The sequence below is a fragment of the Natator depressus genome, chromosome 2 (genome assembly GCF_965152275.1).
Source record: "Natator depressus isolate rNatDep1 chromosome 2, rNatDep2.hap1, whole genome shotgun sequence".
NCBI lineage: Eukaryota > Metazoa > Chordata > Testudines > Cheloniidae > Natator > Natator depressus.
Window position 1 is genome coordinate 5,500,938 of NC_134235.1, and position 21,642 is coordinate 5,522,579.

General features: G+C 49.6%; 1 protein-coding gene across 1 annotated transcript; it reads left to right on the top strand.

The window, feature by feature from the left end:
- The first annotated feature begins 3,233 nt into the window (after window positions 1-3,233).
- On the top strand, window positions 3,234-21,298 carry LOC141982057 (lymphocyte antigen 6E-like). Its single transcript, XM_074943748.1, has 3 exons — window positions 3,234-3,539; window positions 17,519-17,638; window positions 20,392-21,298. The coding sequence occupies exons 1-3, from the start codon at window positions 3,488-3,490 to the stop codon at window positions 20,595-20,597; spliced, it is 378 nt and encodes a 125-aa protein (XP_074799849.1). The 5' UTR covers window positions 3,234-3,487; the 3' UTR covers window positions 20,598-21,298.
- Window positions 21,299-21,642: the final 344 nt, after the last annotated feature.

A 21,642-nucleotide genomic window follows, 5' to 3' on the forward strand; every position in this document is an offset into this window, starting at 1 on the left:
AGCATTAACTGCAGCATGTGAGAATTCTTTGTCTTGTCACAGGTCCTTATGCATGGCAGACTCTTCCCTGAACTGATTTGTAAGGCTGCAGCCTCTCCACCTTCCAGGCCCATTGCTGCCACAGCACCTACAATTTGCTAGCCAGTTTGCAATGGCTTGGCTGAGCGGTGGCTGGCAGCTCCGGCAGAGAGAACAGCTCTCGACCCCCCAAGCCTGCCCATGCATGACCACAAGCCGACACCACTTGTGACCAGCGGCCAAATTGTGGGACATCTGGTTTTTGTTGCACATTGTGCTGTAATTGATTAGGATGGTTATTAACTATGAAGCCTATTGTTAGGGATGTTTACTCACTCTGTCAAACAAATAGATCAGCAGGAGTCATGCCCAGTGGTGAAAGCTGGAGTCAGTAGCCAGGAGTTGGAGCCAAGGGTCAAAGACTGGTTACTTGGAGTGAGACAAGGAAGGAAGGAGAAGCTGCTGGGCTTAATAGCCAGTCTGCTGACTCTTCCCACCAGTGGGGCGGGGTAACCAATCAGGCAGCCTACTGCAGGCCAGCTCATGTGCTCATTAAGTTGCCCAGAGACTGGCCCTGCTGCAGGCCCTGAGTCAGTCGGTTACAGGAAAAAGGAAGGTCCTAGCCAAGGGGCTTGGGGAGAGGGTCCCTGCCAGGGGTATCAGGTGGAGGGAGGTGTAGAGAAAGAGGAGAGTCCCCGCTTCATCTGCCCCCAAATTCTACTAATGCCTCCTCTGCCTCCAATGCAATTAATGCTGCTGGCCCCACCCCCAAGTCAATTAAGTGGGATGAGGCAGACCCTACCCGAGGGCTCTTCTATTGCTGTGGCTGCCCTTGCCCCCTTTAGTACCTCCTCCAGCATCATCCCTGTGCCTTGATTGGGGTCCCTGTGTGCTACTGTAATTTAAATCTTAAATAGCTCACCCAAGAAACTACATTAAAGTTACAAAGTCAAGCACTCAAAAACTAGCAAATTCCAGGTAGGTTTTTAGTTGCCCTAGCAACTTAATTCTGCCCCCTGTGTGACCATCCCTGGATGTACTGAATGAGGCACCTGTCCTGTTGGAAAAAACCCTGGGGTGCCAGTAGCCTGCCAGGTGTGCTGTGACTTGGAGGCGAGCAGTGTAGGGGCTGGAGCTGCTAGGCTGTGTAGCTGCCAGCCCTGCTGGGTCCCAGTAACCGCTCTGAGGCCTGGCTACGGGAAAGGGTATTTTACTAGGCCTGGCAGGAAAGGGAAGGTTGCAAATACCCTTTGTGCAGTTACAGGTCACAGTAAGAGTCCCCAAGAGCAAGAGCAGTTCTTGTTTGAGTCCCTGGGACACTCCTCTCAAGTCAGGTCTCTTCAGACCGAGTGCATGGGTTGCCCTGTCCAGGCCAGTCCATTTTCAAGCAAATAGGAGCTCTGAAGTTTCCAGGCCAGGCTCAGTTAGTGTCTCTCATTGGGGTCCCTCTGCACTGGCTCCTTGCCCAGCTGCTGCTGGTCCCCCGTAAGCCCCACACAGACCAGCACCCGTCTGCAATGCCCGGCACGCAGCCTGTTCCACACCTAGCTCTGCAGACAGTTCTTTGCATCCCGCTTCTCTGCAGCTCCTGGTTAGCCATGCGGCTGCTGCCTCCCAAAAGAGCCCCATCATTTTCTGCTCAGGGTCCTTCCTCCTAGCTGGCCTGGAGAAAGGGAAGCGCTGTGGGGAAGGACTGATGGGAGTTGTAGTCCCCTGGCATAGCAGGTTCATCACACCTAACTTTCGGGTGCTTGACTTTGCAAAGTAAATAAAGGAAAGGTCACAGGAACCCATTTTAATGGACAAGCCTCAGGCAACAGAAATACAGAGGCCAGTCCCACCACCCCCGGGAATTCAGCACTAAATAATAATACATGATGAGAGAACTGTGGAAACTTAGAATCATAGAAATCAGGGTTAGAAGGGACCTTAGGAGGTCATCTAGTCCAGCCCCCCGCTCAACGCAGGGCCAACCCCCTGCTCAAAGCAGGACCCCAACTAAATCATATTCTGGGACATTTTAAACCAGACTGGAGAAAGCCAAGAGAAGGATGCAGTCTCTTGGGAAGGAAATGGGTTTAAATTAGGAGTTCTCGCCCGGGCTGGGGTTTGACAATATCAGATTGTTCTGTGGGAACATGTCGATTTGGCCAAAACTTCTGAGAGAAACCGGTCTGACTTCCTGCCAGCTCACCACCCAGCTCCTCAGCAGCTCACCTGTACTGAAGTATTGGAACTGAGGTTTCCCAAATCCCCGGGCAGCCATCTCCCCAGGCTGTCTGCTACCCCATCCCTGAGGGAGCTGGCTCCCCTACCACTGGACAGCTGGCTGGCTCCGTGGTTCTCCTGACTCCCTACCTGGTGGGCTGCCCTACTCCTTGGAGCCCCATGCTCCCTGACTCCCCGGGTGCTGCCTGGGGACTGCCACGCTGCCTGAGTTTCCTCACCGCTGACTCCCCAGACAGCCAGCTTCCTGGTCTGCCCAACAATTCGCACCTGCCCTGCTCCTTGCAACTCCTTGCTGCCTGTCTTCCCATCCTCCTGCCTGGCAGGCTGCCCCACTCCTTGAGCTCCCCAATTCCCAGTGCTGCCTGCCTCCCGCTCTGCGGGGCTGCCCTGCCCCTTGGTGCCTTGGGCTGCACAGCCAGCTGGGCCGATGGGGAGTCGGGCAGCTGGAGGCATCAAGGAGCCAGTTCAGCACAGCACCCTGCCAGGCCGGGAGGTAGGTGCCCTAGGGTGCTGGGAGATCAGGGTGCTGAAGAGCGGGCTAGCCAGGCATTCTGGGAACGTGTTTTGCTTTTTAAAAACCATTTTTAAAAGTCTGAAACACTTAGACTTTTCAGTCCTCTCCCTCTGCACCCCCTTGAGCTTTTAACTTTTCATCCGGATTTGGGACAGAAAGATTTATCACCAACTGGAACTTTTTCAGAGCAGAGAGCTCCTCTGTTCTGGCCAGCTCCACTGGTGACCCCTGTCCCTCTCTCCGCACCTGGAAGGCAGAGAGCAGGCTCCCCACTCTCTTTGCTGTTGGAACCCGGTATGGAAAAGGTTAAGAATCACCGGATTAGACAATAGAGTAGGGATTTTCCACCGCTGGTGTCTGGTTTATGCAGTGTATTAACCATCAACTTGTGCAAAAGCTTTTGGCACAGTAATGGTTTAGTCCTCCTGCATTTCCTCCTCCTTCCAGACTGCAGCGGGGAAACAAAACCAAACACAATTACATTTCCTGGAGAACTGCATTCTGTTAAGACTTTGAGCCTTGTTTCCTCTGGCTTCTCTTGATACAAACCCACGTGAGCAAACTCCCCTGCACATCCCACACCCAGCCATCAATCTCCTGTCTCCTCCCAGCTAACTCGCAGTCTTTCCATGTACTGCCTTCACAGGAAAACACCAAGATCCTCATTTATACCCAGCCCCCAAGAAGCAGCTTCCCTTCTGCCCACGCTGTGACGGCAGGCCGAAGATGAAGGCTTTTCTTCTCGCCCTGCTGGTGGCGGTTCTGTGTGTGGAGCAAGGTGAGATGCTGCTCAGGATTCCTCTGTGCCAGACAAAGAGCCAGGGAAGCGGCTAGAAATGGCAGGGGCAGAGGGGGATTTTTGCAGCACCGTGGGCAAAGATTCTACCTTTAAGTGGGAGCTGGCACTTCTGCAAACCTCCCTTTGCAGCCAGCCGCTTGGTAGTGTGAAGCAATGGCTGGTGCGTTGGCTGTCTTTTGAGCACTAGCTTGTGTGGATGTAATAAAAATAGCTCAGTGCAGGCATAGCAAATTATCTACATTTCACAATGCTTAGGGGGATGCAGTGCTCTGGATGCAAGAGAGAGCACAGTTCTGTGGATCTGAGCTCCTTCCAACAGCAGCATGTCTTGAGAGGCCTAGAGGGGGATGAGCGGGGGCTGACTACCCCTAGAGACCTGTCTAGTCATCTCTTAAAGAAATCTTTTATACGGTTATCCTCTGAGCTAGGCTCTTTTACTCAGGGCGATCAGTGCTTCTCAGCATTGCTTTCTTGCAACCATAATTTTTGCAAATTCTTCTACTGTAATCAGCTAAAAACATCAGGGTCTGATTGATCCCAGATACAGTGGAGTAAATCAGGAGTAACTGCACTGAATTCAATTAATTTGGAGGAATGGAACATCGCCACAAGTGAGATCAGACTCAGGCCCTGCGTTCTTACAATGCTGTAGTGCAGGGGTGGGCAAACTACGGCCCGCGGGACCGTCCTGTCCAGCCCTTGAGCTCTCGGCCAGGGTGACTACCCCTGGCCCTTCCCCCGCTGTCCCTCCTGCCCCGCAGGCATGCCGCAGCGCGGGCAGCAGTCAGGCCCACCGCTCCTGTCGGGCAGCGTGGCGCTGGCTCCGGCATGGTAAGGGGGCGGAGAGCGGGGGTGGGTGTTGAATAAGGGGCAGGGGGACCCAAGGGCCAGTCAGGGGACAGGGAGCAGGGGGCAGTTGGATGGGTACGGGGATTCTGAGGGGGGCGGGAAGTGGGAGGGGGTGGATAAGGGGCAGGGGCCAGGCTGTTTGGGGAGGCACAGCCTTCCCTACCCGGCCCTCCATACAGTTGCGCAACCCCGATGTGGCCTGCGGGCTGTGGTTTGCCCACCCCTGCTGTCGTGGAATCCAGGAATATTGGAGGGGGGGTCAGAGCAGTAGGTTCCGGTTGGAGGAGCCACTGGTTGGTTGATTCTTAATGCAGGATCATTTTACTCCTCCAACTCTCCTGAGCTCATCTGGTTTTAAAAATAAGGAGGTTTGATACTTGGATGGGAGACCTCCAGGGATAAAAGGTGTTTGTGGAACAGGCTTTTATTTATTTATTTGCCACTAAAGCTAGGAAGAACAGGCTCGGTTATTAACCAACGAATGTTCACTTGTTCAAAGATTTCTCCATTTATATGCTCCCAGATGTTCTTGTCTTTTGATTGTCTATACAAATGTATTAACCCCCTCTCTTACTGTTTACTCACATTAATGTACATAAATAAGTCACCCCAAGACCTGCACCGGGTGCCAGGGTAAACTACAGCCTGAGCCCAAGGGAACTGACCAGCTCCAGCCACCTGGGTTCCTGGCTCAGAAATCAAGAACACTTCCAATTCCATGGGGTCCACAGTGAGAAACAACAAGTTGGTTTCTCGCTGCTCTTAAGACGATCTTAGCTGCCCCCTCTAGATACTCCGGATCCCACGCCGCAGTGTCTAAGCACATCGTGATTTTAACCAAGTGGACAAGAGAGTGTGTTATTTTCCCAGTCCCAGTTTGTATGTGATCAAATTAAGCCCAGGGCGTGAGAGAAATCTGCTGGCCCCCGTGCCTGGACAGCAGACATCCTTTGCCAGGCAAATGGGGTTATTGCAGGTAGCTTTGCCCCTACCGCAGAGGTGGGCAAACTGATGTGGCCCGCGGGACCGTCCTGCCCGGCCCCTGAGCTCCCGGCCAGGGAGGCTATCCCCCGGCCCCTCCCCTGCTTTCCCCCCTCCCCCGCAGCCTCAGCGCGCCATGCCACCCGCACTCTGGCCTGCCGGACAGCACGGGCAGAGTGGCTGGCTCCAGCCAGGTGGCGGGGCTGCGAGCTCCTGCTGCTCTGAGCAGCATGGTAAGGTGGCGCAGAGGTTGGATGGGGCAGAGGTTCTGGAGGGAGGGGCAGTCAGGGGAGAGGGAACAGGGGCAGTTGGATAGGCGTAGGAATCCCGGGGGGACTGTCAGGGGGTGGGGATGTGGATAGGTGTTGGGGCAGTGAGGGGACAGGGAGCAGGGGGGATTCGATCGGGGGTGGGATCCTGGGGGGCAGTTAGGGGGACAGGGGAAGCAGGAGAGGTTGGATGGGGTGGAGGTTCTGGGGGAGTGTCAGGGGACGAGGAACAGGGGGGATTGGATAGGCGTGGGAGTCCCAGGAGCCTGTCAGGGGACAGGGAGCGGGGGGATGGATAGGGGGTGGAGTCCCAGGGGGCGGTTAGGGGCGCGGATCCCGGGAGGGGGCAGTCAGGGGACAAGGAGCAGGGGGGGTTGGATGGGTTGGGGATTCTGAGCGGGGCAGTCAGGGGGTGGGAAGTGGGAGGGGGCAGATAGGGGGTGGGGGCCAGGCTCTTTGGGGAGGCACAGCCTTCCCTACCCAACCCTCCATACTGTTTGGAAACCCCGTTGTGGCCCTCAGGCCAAAAAGTTTGCCCACCCCTGTCCTTCAGCAACAGGAATATTCCTTTTGCCATGCAAGGAGCCTCTCCCAAGGAACTCCCTTTGCTTTAGCCGGCTACTCACTAACCTGCCTTGAAGACATCACGTGGAGTTTAAGTGCCAAGTACTGGGCTGTTGAAGGAGAGCAGTGGCTGCGCAGAGAACACAGACAGAGCTGGCGTGGGCAGTAACGGCTTGATCCAGAACCCAGTGATGTCAGCGGGAGTCTTTCCACTGACTGCACTGGGCTTTGGGTCGGGGTTTGAGAGCCTTGGCCGAGCTCCGCTCTTTGCAAGGTCAGATTGCACAGGTCTTATCTAAGGCATTTCCTGAGGGCTGTGTTGTATCTCAGGAGTTCGTCAGCATCTCTAGGAGCTGAGCACCAAAAGCTTCTTCTCCTGGCAAATTGTTCCATCATCTGTTTGGTGGCAACTGGTTTTTGCGCTTGCATTGCTTAGGTTCTTTGTTCTGTAGTTTCAGTCTCAGCCTCCTTAAATAATTCCTCCCTCTTCATTGCGTTTTCTATTATTAGACATTTTTCAGGAGCCCGTTGTTTCTGTTTTTTCTCTGTAATGTACTTGCTAGCACTGGCGTTTGACTTGGTGCCGCGTGAGATTTCGATGGAAAAACTAGACGGACAGAACATTAGCACGGCACACACTGACTACGGCCACGTCTACCCGGGCGCGTTTACAGTGGCACAGCTGTACCGATGCAGCTGCGCCTCCGTGCGATCTCTCGTGTGGCTGCTGTATGCCGACCGGACAGAGCTCTCCCGCTGAGAGCACTAAACCACCCCCAGTGAGTGGCTGTAGCTGTGTCGGCGAGTGAGCGACACAGCGCTGTCCACACTAGCAGATAGGTCGGTGTAACTGATGTCTCTCCGGCGGTGTGTGTGTGGGTGGGTGGGTTCACTCCCGTGAGCAGCATAAATTTTGCCGACATAAGTGGTAGTGTAGACCTGGCCTAAAAGCTGGCTCACTGATAGGTGTCGCAATGTAACTGTAAATGGGGAATCGTCAATGAGTGGGTGTGTCTCCAGCGGGGTCCTGCAGGGATCAGTTCTTGGCGCTACGCTATTTAACATTTTTATCAATGACCTGGAAGAAAACAACATCATCACTGATAAATTTACAGGTGACAGAAAAACTAGGGGAGTGGGAAATAATGAAGAGCTCAGGTCACTGATAGAGAGCAATCTGGGCGCAAGCAAACAATCTGCGTTTTAATATGGCTAAATGTAAAGGTATACATCTAGGGACAAAGAATGGCGGCCGTATTTACAGGAGGGGGGACTCTCCCTGGGAAGCAGTGACTCTGATAAAACTTTGTGGGGCCATGGTGGATAATCTGCTGAACATGAGCTCCCAGTGTGACACTGTGGCCAAAAGGGCTAATGTGATTCTTGGATGTATAACAGGAATTTTGAGTAGGAGTACAGAGGTTATTTTACCTCTGTATTTGCCACTGGTGCGACCGCTGCTGGAATCCTATGTCCAGTTCTGAAGATCCACAAGTCAAGAAGGATGTTCGTAAATTGGAAAGGGTTCAGAGAAGAGCCACAAAAATGTTTAGTGTTAGAAAACCTGCCTTATAGCTGTAGACTCAAGGAGCTCAATCTATTTAGCGTAACAAAGAGAAAGTTAAGGGGTGATTTGATCACAGTCTGGAAGTGCCTACACAGAGAACAAATACTTAATAATGGGCTCTTCAATCTAGCAGAGAAAGCGATAACAATATCCAATGTCTGGAAGTTGAAGCTGGACACATTCAGACTGGAAATAAGGCATAAATTTGTAACAGTGAGGGTCATTAACCATTGGAACAATTTACCAAGGGTCATGATGGATTGTCCATCACTGGCAAATTTTAAATCAAAATGGGTGTTTTTCTAAAACCTCTGCTCTAGGAATTATTCTGGGGGCAGTTCTCTGGCCTGTGTTTTATAGGAGGTCAGCCTAGATGTTCACAATGATCTTATGAATCTGGGAATCTAGTACAGACATTTTTTATTGTAGGTATTACAGGAGAAGAATCATAGAATCATAGAATATCAGGGTTGGAAGGGACCTCAGGAGGTCATCTAGTCCAACCCCCTGCTCAAAGCAGGACCGATCCCCAATTACATCATCCCAGCCAGGGCTTTGTCAAGCCTGACCTTAAAAACTTCTAAGGAAGGAGATTCCACAACCTCCGTAGGTAACGCATTCCAGTGTTTCACCACCCTCCTAGTGAAAAAGTTTTTCCTAATATCCAACCTAAATCTCCCCCACTGCAACTTGAGACCATTACTCCTTGTTCTGTCATCTGCTACCACTGAGAACAGTCTAGAGCCATACTCTTTGGAAGCCCCTTTCAGGTAGTTGAAAGCAGCTATCAAATCCCCCCTCATTCTTCTCTTCTGAAGACTAAACATCCCCAGTTCCCTCAGCCTCTCCTCATAACTCATGTGTTCCAGTCCCCTAATCATTTTTGTTGCCCTCCGCTGGACTCTTTCCAATTTTTCCACATCCTTCTTGTAGTGTGGGGCCCAAAACTGGACACAGTACTCCGGATGAGGCAACACCAGTGTCGAATAGAGGGGAACGATCACGTCCCTCGATCTGCTGGCAATGCCCCTACTTATACATCCCAAAATGCCATTGGCCTTCTTGGCAACAAGGGCACACTGTTGACTCATATCCAGCTTCTCGTCCACTGTAACCCCTAGGTCCTTTTCTGCAGAACTGCTGCCGAGCCATTCGGTCCCTAGTCTGTAGCGGTGCATGGGATTCTTCCGCCCTAAGTGCAGGACTCTGCACTTGTCCTTGTTGAACCTCATCAGATTTCTTTTGGACCAATCCTCCAATTTGTCAAGGTCCCTCTGTATCCTATCCCTACCCTCCAGCGTATCTATCTCTCCTCCCAGTTTAGTGTCATCTGCAAATTTGCTGAGGGTGCAATCCACACCATCCTCCAGATCATTTATGAAGAAATTGAACAAAACTGGCCCCAGGACTGACCCCTGGGGCACTCCACTTGACACCGGCTGCCAACTAGACATGGAGCCATTGATCACTACCCGTTGAGCCCGAGAATCTAGCCAGCTTTCTATCCACCTTATAGTCCATTCATCCAGCCCATACTTCTTTAACTTGCTGGCAAGAATACTGTGGGAGACAGTGTCAAAAGCTTTGCTAAAGTCAAGGAACAACACGTCCACTGCTTTCCCTTCATCCTCAGAACCAGTTATCTCGTCATAGAAGGCAATTAGATTAGTCAGGCATGAGAAGCCTTGGATTCACCAAGGGCAAGTCATGCCTGACTAATCTAATTGCCTTCTATGACGAGATAACTGGTTCTGTGGATGAAGGGAAAGCAGTGGACGTGTTGTTCCTTGACTTTAGCAAAGCTTTTGACACTGTGTCCCACAGTATTCTTGCCAGCAAGTTAAAGACATATGGGCTGGATGAATGGACTATAAGGTGGATAGAAAGCTGGCTAGATTCTCGGGCTCAACGGGTAGTGATCAATGGCTCCATGTCTAGTTGGCATCCGGTATGAAGTGGAGTGCCCCAAGGGTCGGTCCTGGGGCCGGTTTTTTTCAATATCTTCATAAATGATCTGGAGGATGGTGTGGATTGCACCTCAGCAAATTTGCAGAGGACACTAAACTGGGAGGAGAGATAGATACGCTGGAGGGTAGAGATAGGATACAGAGGGACCTTGACAAATTAAAGGATTGGTCCAAAAGAAATCTGATGAGGTTCAACAAGGACAAGTGCAGAGTCCTGCACTTAGGACGGAAGAATCCCATGCACCTCTACAGACTAGGGACCGAATGGCTCGGCAGCAGTTCTGCAGAAAAGGACCTAGGGGTTACAGTGGACAGGAAGCTGGATATGAGTCAACAGTGTGCCCTCGTTGACAAGAAGGCCAATGGCATTTTGGGATGTATAAGTAGAGGCATTGCCAGCAGATCGAGGGATGTGATCGTTCCCCTCTATTCGACACTGGTGAGACCTCATCTGGAGTACTGTGTCCAGTTTTGGGCCCCACACTACAAGAAGGATGTGGAAAAATTGGAAAGAGTCCAGCGGAGGGCAACAAAAATGATTAGGGGACTGGAACACATGAGTTATAAGGAGAGGCTGAGGGAACTGGGGATGTTTAGTCTACGGAAAAGAAGAATGAGGGGGGATTTGATAGTTGCTTTCAACTACCTGAAAGGGGGTTCCAAAGAGGATGGATCTAGACTGTTCTCAGTGGTAGCAGAAGACAGAACAAGGTAATGGTCTCAAGTTGCAGTGGGGGAGATTTAGGTTGGATATTAGGAAAAACTTTTGCACTAGGAGGGTGGTGAAACATTGGAATGCGTTACCTAGGGAGGTGGTGGAATCTCCTTCCTTAGAAGTTTTTAAAGTCAGGCTTGACAAAGCCCTGGCTGGGATGATGTAATTGGGGATCGGTCCTGCTTTGAGCCGGGGGTTGGGCTAGATGACCTCCTGAGGTCCCTTCCAACCCTGATATTCTATGATTCTAAGCCACAATTACAATTCAGGGCCCATTTTTCCAGCTTACAAACACATTAAAAAGCAGTCCCTGTCCTGGAGAGTTTACGGTCTAAAGTAAGACACAGTGTAATAAGGGGGTTGAACACACAATTGGATGGGCGCTCGGTTAGGGTTACTGTGCTAGGAACACAGATTAGCCACGTAGCAATTGGACAGTTTCAAATCAAAGGACATTTTAAAAATGCATCTATAAATATATCAGAAATATTGAGATCAGTAATTGCTATGGGCATATATACAACAATATTGTAAATTGCACGTAGGTACACAACATGAGTACTTGGAATTATGGTAAAGAATTCATTTTCACTCCTCTTTAACCGTGTTTGCCAGCATAGCTCTAGGAGATGGAGTGGAGCTGGATTCTATTCTGGCTCACACATCTAGGCAGAATTGTTTAAGTGAGATCATAAAATGGTTATTAGTGAGAGGAAGGATGGTCTGGTTGATCGGGGCCTAGAGTAGGACTTGTGAGACCTAGGTTTAAATTCCTGCTCTGCTACAAACTTCCTGTTTGTCCTTGGGCAAGTAACTTAGCCTTGCTGTGTCTCAGTTTCCCCATATGTAAAAACAGGGGTGTTGTGAGGATAAAGACATCAAAGATTCTGAGGTGCTCAGATGCTATGGTACTGGGGGGTTGTATAAGAATTCCTGTTAAGGGCTAGATTAGTGGTGATGAGTAAACAAGAATGATCCAGGTTAAATTTGTGGCACTGATGGTTAAAAATGCAAACTGAACTAAGATCATCTGCCTTAGGCCTTGGCTACACTTGCATGTTATACTGCAATGAAGCCGCCTAGAGCGCTCTAACTCACTCCCCATCCACACTGGCAAGGCACATAGAGCGCTCTGACTCCCTGGCTAGAGCGCTGCTGATACTCCACCTCCCCGAGAGGGATACGGTTTGCTGCATATTGGGTGAGACCCTACAGTATCAGTGTGAACGAGGGGTTAGTTACAGCGCTGTGATTGCCCTCCAGAAATGTCCCATAATCTCATCAACTGAAGTGGCCTCTCTTGTCTTTGTTGTGAACTCTGGCAGGAATGTGGAAGTGACCCTTTCAAAGCTCCGATTAGGAGTTTGCTGGCTGCTTATCAACTCTGCGAAAAAACAAACAGCTAATGTTTGCTTTGAGTGAGTGAGAGAGAGGTGGGGAGGGAGGGGGGTCTGTACTTACAAGACAGCATGCTGACACACTCAGCATCCCAACAACCCACTCTCTCTCCCCCCACATACACACAACACACTCCCCCTCTCCCCTCCCCATTTGAAAAGCAGATTGCAGCCCCTTGAACGCTGGGATAGCTGCCCATAATGAACCGCTCCCAATGCAGCTGCAAGTGCTGCAAATGTGGCCACATCAATGCGCTTTCAGCTGTCAGTGTGGACAGACTGGAGCGCTTTCCCTACTGCGCTGTACGAAGGCTGGTTTAACCCAAAGCACTCTACATCTGCAAGTGTAGCCAAGAGTCACCGAGGGACAATCAATGTGGAATCTCTGTGATGCCATTTGTACTGACTCAGAATTGAACCATCAAATTAATTCACTGATTCATGGGCTCCTCGGAGGACCGTGCCATCTGAGGCTGTGTCAATGGGAGGCTTTCCTCTGGCTTCCGTGGGATTTGAATCCGACCTGTGGCTCTGTAATCCTGCCAGGTAGCTGCAGTTTAAACTGCTCTGCGGACTTGTTAGGAAAGCAGCCCCTCCCTTCAGGATCAGGCAGTGACGTTTTGAGCTGATGATGCCATGCGTGTAACTACATATTCTTGCTATGAAGTGATGGGGGTGGAGCTGTTTGAAAACCGGCCTCGGCTTGTTCTAGCTGCATTCTCCAGACCTCCCACTCATATAGTTCAATTAGTGTCTCTTTTTAAAGCATCTGTTGTTTTTTTCTGCTTCGACCCTGGACTCCTAGGAGCCCTAGTCATGAACCAGAACTGCATTACGCCAGGTGCTGTATAAACACAGCACAAAGATCTTACACTCTGGGTGCTCAGTAATAATAAACAGTGACCCCCGAAGTGCATGTAGCCATTCAAGTGCAGCTGGGCCAATAAGCCAATAATCCCAATGTCTGTATTAAAAAAATGACGGAACCCGTCAAAAAGCACCGCACCTGTGTTCAGCCGCTGATCAGAGCCCCGGTCTCCTGCCTTCGCTCACTTTACTGAGGAGCATTTCAAAATATTGCCCGTCTTTTCACCAAATGAAGAAGAAGCAGAAGAGAATGTGCTGGCTTCATGGAGGGTCCTGGAGCCACTTGGGGGTAGGGCTAGATCAGTGGTTCCCAAACTGGGGTTCACAAAATGTTATAGGGGGTTCTTGGGAAAAAAATTCCCTCATGGCGGACAGAGCTGTCCCTAGGAACCCCGAGCAGCACGGGGCCAGTAGCCTGGAGCCCCTGGACTTCCAAGAGCTAAGCAGACCAAAGCAAATATATCTATCATGTGTGAGATTTAAACTTCAAGACTCCTTATAAGAAATGGAAAGGGAGGTGGATATTTTTTGCTGTTTTTAAAATTAAATAGGCAGCTAGTTTTGTTTTTAAAATTATTATGAAGAACAAGTTTAAGCTTTGTTGTAACGTACGTTGTTTGCCTGGACTGCTCAAGACCTGAATGCTTGTGTAGGAGGAATTCTTTGAGTTGGCTTCTTAAATACCTTCATGCTCTTTCACATCTGATACTCGATGAAATGTAGGAGCTTTGTCTTATAACAGGCTTATTCAAAGTGATACAAGTTATGAAAGTGAGATATTGGAAGAATGTTGCTGTTTTCATAATGTAATAAAAATCCTGTAATGATAAATAATTAATAAATAGTATGTAATAAGCATGTCATAAAAACAAATTTTATATTTCCAAGATCACTGCTTTTATAATTTATACTCAGGTAAAAGAGAAAATCCCTGGAAATATTCATTTTTAGGAGGGGTTTCGTGAGACTTAACATTTTAGTGAAAGGGGTTCACAGGTTGTTAAAGTTTGGGAACCACTGGGCTAGATCAAGGTGACTGGTGGGGGAGAGCCCAGTGTTCATCACCTATGGCATGTATGCTGGAGGGCTTGTGGCCTAATCATGCCCCCGCTTGTTAGGGGGCTTATTCCTTCACCCACTCACTTCCCTGGTCCTTCTCGCATGAACAGAGAGCAACCATACCCGAAGTCCAAAGGTGCAAACAATTCAATGTTTATTGGGGTGAACTTCCAGCAAGCATGATTCCAGTTTCCTTCCTTAGTGTCCCCCTTCCCAGCTCTGACACCACAGAGCCTTACCTGTGTCCCTGTTCCCATTCCCCCCCTTAGCAAAACATGATTCCAATTTCCCCACCCCCATTCCCTGTTCCCATTCCCCCTTACTTCCTGATTGACTGCAGACTGTATAGTAAAACTTGAGTTCTGCTTAGCTATACCTTAACCAATTATTTTACTGAAATTTAACTAACCAATCCTAACATATTGTAACATGATTATTTAACCAATTATATCCCACCACCTTAATTGGTTTACACCCAGCAAAATTAATTATACAGCTGTCATAAATATAAAGGGAAGGGTAAACCCCTTTAAAATCCCTCCTGGCCAGAGGAAAAATCCTCTCACCTGTAAAGGGTTAAGAAGCTAAAGGTAACCTCGCTGGTACCTGACCAAAATGACCAATGAGGAGACAAGATACTTTCAAAAGCTGGGAGGAGGGAGAGAAACAAAGGGTCTGTGTGTCTGTCTATATGCTGTTTCTGCCGGGGATAGACCAGAAATGGAGTCTTAGAACTTTTAGTAAGTAATCTAGCTAGGTATGCGTTAGATTATGATTTCTTTAAATGGCTGAGAAAAGCATTGTGCTGAATAGAATAACTATTTTTGTCTGTGTATCTTTTTTGTAACTTAAGGTTTTGCCTAGAGGGGTTCTCTATGTTTTGAATCTAATTACCCTGTAAGGTATCTACCATCCTGATTTTACAGAGGTGATTTCTTTACTTCTATTTCTATTAAAAGTCTTCTTGTAAGAAAACTGAATGCTTTTTCATTGTTCTCAGATCCAGGGATTTGGGTCTGTGGTCACCTATGCAAATTGGTGAGGCTTTTTATCCAACATTTCCCAGGAAAGAGGGCGTGCAAGTGTTGGGAGGATTGTTCATTGTTCTTAAGATCTAAGGGTCTGGGTCTGTAGTCACCTAGGCAAATTGGTGAGGCTTTTTACCAAACCTTGTCCAGGAAGTGGGGTGCAAGGTTTTGGGAAGTATTTTGGGGGGAAAGACGTTTCCAAACAGCTCTTCCCCAGTAACCAGTATTTGTTTGGTGGTGGTAGCGGCCAATCCAAGGACAAAGGGTGGAATATTTTGTACCTTGGGGAAGTTTTTGACCTAAGCTGGTAAAGATAAGCTTAAGAGGTTTTCATGTAGGTCCCCACATCTGTACCCTAGCGTTCAGAGTGGGGGAGGAACCTTGACATGTGAGTAAGGCACTCCCCTGTGTAGGTGGAGTACGTGCTTGTAAAATGCGTGTTGCATCCTCTTCTAGTGTCTGGGCCGCAGAGGATAACAGCCCACTACTGCTTCTAGTTGGAGTTATTCCTTCCCTACCAGTGGTCAAGGTCTATGTTGTGCGGCTGAAAGGCCTGGGTTCAAACTCTGCTGGTGACCCATGGAGGTGGAGGGATTGTTATATCCAAGTGGCAAAATCAAGCCCTGGGATGAACTTAATGCTTCAGATCTTGTTCTTCCTTAACCCATCCCCTCCTTCTCTTTGTCACCCTCACGCAGCACTTCCTGTCCAATTTGCTCTATAAACTCTTTAGGAAATGTACCGTGCTTCTCTGTTTGTTTCTATAAAACATCTAGCATGCTTCTGGCATTGTAATAATAATAATAATAATAACCAAGCTTGTTTGGCAAGTTAGAATGAATTCTCTGGTATTCCATGTGATACCCATCAATAAATAACACATCATGTCATTCACACTTCATTTGTCAGAGCCAGTGTGAGGTCATATTTCGATTGTTGCCCACCATCCATTGGTATCCGTCTCTTTGGAAATTAGTCCTTATGAAATATAGGCTCTAGCCAGGTTCTAGCCAGGAAGGAGTTGTTTCCCCCATGCATATTAGCCCCTACTATGTCACCTAAATCTCCCTTGCTGCAGATTAAACCCACTACTTCCTGTCCTACCTTCAGCGGCTATGGCGAACAATTGATCACTGTCCTCTTTATAACAGATCTTAACATGTTTGAAGACTGTGATCGCTCCCCCCTCAGTCTTCTTTTCTCAAGCCTAAACATGCCCAGTTTTGTAAAAGTTTGTAAAAAGTTCAGGTTTTCTAAAAAGTTTATAAAAAAGTTCGTAAGGGCTTGGCTACACTTACATTTTACAGCGCTCTAACTTGCTGGCTCAGGGGTGTGAAAAATCACCCCCCTGAGCGCAGCAAGTCAGAGCGTTTTAAAGCGCTAGTGTAAACAGGCTCCGAGGGCTGGGAGCTAATCCCCTCGTGGAGAGGGAGTACCAGGAGCGCTGGGAGAGCTCTCTCCCAGTGCTCGCACCGACCACACTCGCACTTCAAAGCGCTGCCGTGGGAGCGCTCCCACGACAAGGCCTTGAAGTTTCCAGTGTAGCCATGCCCTAAAAAGTTTACAAAAAAAGTTTGTAAAATGTTCAAGTTTTCTAAACCTTTTATCATTTTTGATGCTCTCCTCTGGACTTTCTCTAATTTGTCCACATCGCTTGGTGCCTAGAATTGAACACAGTACAGCATCAGAGACTTCACCAGTGCCATATACAACAGGACAGTTACCTCCTCTGTCTTATATACAACTCTCCTGCTAATCCACCCCACAATGATATCAGCCTTTTTTGGAACTGTATCACATCCCCAGTTCCTTTTCAGAAGTGCTTCCACCTAGCCAGTTGTTCCCCATTGTGTAGCTGTGCATTTGATTTTTCCTTCCAAACTGTAGTACGTCGCACTTAACTTCCTTGAATTTCACTTTGTGGATTTCAGACCAATTCTCGAATTTGTCAAGGTCGTTTTGAATTCTAATCCTGCCCTCGAAAGTGCTTGCAACCCCTCCCAGCTTGGCGTCATCTGCAAATGTAATAAGCATCCTCAGTACTGGCCACTGCGGGACCCTACAGGATTCGCCTTCCCAGTTTGACACGGAACCATTGATAGCAGTCTTTCAATCAGTTGTGCACCCGCCTTATAGGAATTTAACTTAGAACACCTTTCTCTGCTTTGCTTATGAGAATGTCATATAGGACTGGGTCAAAATCAGGATATATCATGCCTACTGCTTCCCCCTTATTCACTCGGCTGGTAACCTTGTCAAAGAAGGAAATTAGGTGGGTTTGGCATGATTTGTTCTTGAGAAGTCCATGCTGATTTTTCCTTATGCTCCTGTCTGTAACATTCTGGCTTTGGAAAGGAACGTGCTGAGAAAGTATTTACAAATGGGTGTCACGGAGGGCGTTGGGGGAACTTTTCAGAGGCATAAATAGCAGTTGGGTGCCCAGCTGTCATTTCTGCCTTTGAAATCCCCCCCCCCCCCCCCGTGTGTGGGTCTAATCCCGAATCCGTAATCGATGCACAGGAAAATCTATCGCGGGGTTCAATGAGAGTTCGGCCTGAAATAGTGGCTGAAAACATCAGGATATGATCTATTTTGATGCTCATTAGCAGCAGGTGACAGGGATGGGGACTGTAGACCAGGAACAAATAACATATTCCTGTATGCCTCTAACATGGGCTGTGTTTTCCTTTTGCAGCTCACTCGCTGGTGTGCTTCACCTGTAATGAAAAGTCCTCCAACTGGGCTTGTCTGGCACCAGCTATATGTCCCAGTGATGCAAACTACTGTGTGACCACGTATCTTGGTGCAGGAATTGGTAAGCTTGGGCATGCTCTGTCTATTGTCTTTCCATAGCGTTTTCCCAGATGACGTGCTGCTCCCGTTCCAGATCACTGGGTTTTCCTTCCTCCTTCTGCTGGAAGGATGGGACATTGCTGATGTGGAATTGAGGAATCACTCACTCCTTGAAACCGAATGGTAGGCGCAGCCGAGTGAGTGACTCAGAGGAGGGCAGTGCAGACACTGTCAGGCTTCCTGTACATGAATGCGGGGGGGCTCCATATCTACCCCTCCAGCATTGGCTGAAGTCCTGAAATGAGGCTCTTGATAGCCCAGTCCTGCAGATGCTCCCCAGCAGTGGGTGCTGCTACTGCTGAGGTGGGCGAGGGCTGGGACTGAGTTCCCACCTGCTCCTCAGCGGCCCTGCGGGGGCTGCCCTGGGTGTCAAAGGGAAGGAGGCTGCCTGCCTGAGCGGCTGCCAGCCTTGAACGGCGCGAGGGAGCAGTTAGAAAGGGCTCATTGGATCCTCTGCTTCTCAGCACAGGTTCTCAGGGAAGCAGCCTCCTCTGCTCTGCTGCATTCTTGTGGCATCGAGCCCACCCCCTTTCCCTCCGGTTTGTTGGGGGGAAAAGATGGCTGCCTTTGTCCCTGGACTGCAGGGGAAAGGACGTCTCCCAGCTGTGCCCCTCCTGCGCCCGATTGCACCCAGCGGCAATTATACACAAGTGTAAATGTCGTTGCCAGCCTCTGCATTTTGAGCGGACTGTGAGTAGCCAGTTCCTGGGGAGGCGCACTGATACTACTTGCCATGTGGTTCAGTTAACAAAAGTAGTGCCAGGCTATTGAGTTGCGCAGGGAACTCGCCCAGGGGATGAGAATGTTAGGCTCTGGTAGAGGCCTCCCTACAGGATGGGGGAGCAGGCAGATACCGGACACAGTGTTGGTATATAATACTCTAAATATTTGTATTGATCACAATATAAACCCCACTCGCTCCACATTCACACTCCTTTCATACTACACCAGAATCAGAAGAGCCGAAGGACATCCCGACGGCCAGTCGAAATTCAGTCCGATCACAAGGCGTGGGCAGGCCGCCATAATCCAAGACGTTCCATTTCCCCCAATTCTTGCATAACTGCAGAGCTGGTGTTATTCCCTTCCTGCTAATTCTTTCTATTCCCCACGGACATAAAAGTTGTTTTGCGCAGACAATTCTTGACCGCTCATAACCGCGAATCCTTGCTTCAGCTGCCAGCACTCAACTCACGTCCTCATGTCAAACACACAGCATTTATACTGGGCCCATATGGCCTATACATCACGCCAAGGCCAGTTGGATGGCAGACCGCTGTAACTGCCCTGCATAACTGACATTATGGGCCTTGCTTTCCCAGTCTGGCCTCCTTTCACGCCTGCGGAAGCCATGCGATGGTTTAAGCACCAAACATCTCACGTGCTGGTGCAAGGTTCCACTACTGGCATGTGCAAGTGAGAGAATTTGCACGCTCCAATCCCAGTGCCTGGCTGGTTGAGCATGGACAAAAGGAGGCCGGGTTGAAGCCTTTTTGGGTATATTGGTGTCTGCTGCTTAATGAGCTCTGCTGTGACCTAACTGCTGCTGTAGGAACAGCAGTGATCTGTATGCTCTGTGTTACTCTGCTCTGTATAACCTCTATGCTCAAAAGGTCTGTTACACTTCCCCCCTTCCCCCTTTTGTCTCCTCTCCCTCTTTGAATTACTGTGAAGTGGCTTTCTCCCTCCCCCTCCCTCCTGGAATGCTTGTGGGATGAATGGGCTGGTTGAACAGCTGGAAGATCAGAAGAGTTCCCAGGTAGACAAGGTGTCTGGGACTCTAATTAGGCAGCGATCACACACCCAATGCATGGACCCTGCTTGGACACTGTCTGAGGTGGAGTGTGAGCAACCAGACGTGGCCAAGTCATCTCTAGTCGCAGGCCATGAGGAGCAGGTCCTTAAAAGGGGAAGAGGCCATGTGCTCAGGAGTGCACTCACCAGCCTGTACCTCCCGAGAAGGCCCTTCGCCCGGACCGCCTGGCCAGTGGTTCGCCGCGTTGCATTCCATCGTGCCTCGGGAAGACTTACCTTCATACACTTACCTTGAAGAATCCAGACATCTCCACTGCTGTGCCTGTCCTGGGAGCGTGAGTACGCGAGTGTGAGTGTGACACCCCTCCCCCCCGCCCCTTCTTTTGAGCTTAGCTATAAATATAACAAACATGCTGCTTTCTGCCAAACTCTGGAGGGTCATTAGTCCTCCCTAAGCTGACTAGCTGGCCCAATTTCGGGTAACAACTACTACCAGCTCTTTAAAGCTTTGACGCTCAAGAGCAGAAGATAGGACTCAGTCACCTCTGTGCTGCATTCCCACAGCCCCCACTGAACTCCCAAAGCCCTGTCCCAGCATGCAGTGGGCAGAGTGTGACAATCTGGAATGGATTCTCAGGGTTCTTTGGGTGTTCCCTCCTCCTGGCCAGGAATATGAAGGGGATGTTCCCAGATTGTTACGTACGGGTCTGTAACTGCTAGGAAGAGACTAGTGCTGTTTTCATGGTATATAATAGCAGTAGTGACCTCTAAAGGCTGGGCATTCACTGGCAGAGATAAGGCTGTGAGGCCATTAACTGCTGAGAAATGGCCTCCTCATCTCAGGATTGATTAGCTACATCGGTACAATTATCTCCTTTGCAGAGCTAAGGAGCTCCTGTCCGAACTCTGGGAAACATTTTAATCTTGAGTCTCTTTCTCTTGTTTCTTTTTCCGGTTCAGGTGGACATTCTGGGCAGAGCATCTCCAAGGGGTGTGCTTCAGTTTGCCCCAGCTTTGGGATAAACATAGGGATACTAGCTGCCTCTGCTTCCTGCTGCAGTTCATTCTTGTGCAACATCAGCGGGGCCAGCAGCGTGAAAGTCAGCTACTCGGTGCTGGCCATGGCGATCTTGGCCAGCTTCGTCTATATCAGGGCCGGACTCTGATCTGGTCAGGAAGAAAGAACTTGATGGCCTGAAGAACCTGCTCAAGCTTCTCCAACGAGACACCAAACCTCTCTCTGTGCAAAGCTATACTTGGGTTACCAATGGTGCCCTTTCTTCCAAACTCTCTCTCAGATCCCATTAGACAATACCTGCCCTCTTGCTGTTCACAAGGAAATCCTGCTGCTGTCACTGGGTGCCCCTCTGTGCGTCTCAGCAGATCTGGATTGCTGCTCCCATGTTTTTGGGCACAGGAGGCCTGGGAAGCTCAAATGAACAGTGCTGCCTCACTGGGGAGATGCCCGCTTGCTCTCCTGACCCATCAGGAAATGGTGGATAATGTTGGCAGGGTTTCTGCTTTTATACCTGTAGTCCCAGTTGATGGGGCTGATTTAAAAAAAGGTCAGGGCTCACCAGGAAATGTTTAGCCCAAACCACCTCCAAAGCGGAATACTTAAAGACCCCTGCCTCTTGCTACCGCAGGGACATTTCCCATCCACGTCACGCTAGGGATCAGCGCCAGACTGAGTGCCGGGAAGGCATGATCCAAAAACAGACCTCAGACACATTCACCCCCGGTTGGATTCTGGTTTTTTACATTGTTTTCTTTATTCTGCTCCTTGGATGACTTTTCTTATGTAAAATGAATGCAGTGCTCGCACCGTGAGCATCACACCTGAATAAACACGTTCCCGTTCTTGCCTGAGCCCAGATGTATTGTGTGTCTGTTTGCTTGCTGGAAAAATGGGGTGTGTGAGGTGCCCTTAGCCGAAAGATCCACTCATGGGTGCAGCACAACTGCTCCTTGGGACAGTGGCTCTGTGGTTCTCATCAGCGCCCTCTCTCTTGACACTTTTCATCCTAACACAGACCTTTACCTCCCATGCCTGCTCCCATCCCCCCTCCAGTATGGGCCCAGATGAAGGAACACTTGTTCTTCCCAGCCGTGGTAGCTGTAACTTGTCCCACAGACCAGATGCTGTCTTGTGTCGAGGACTCGAACCCCAGATGGCGCGGTTCGTTGTCTGACCGGAGAGAAACAGGCAAC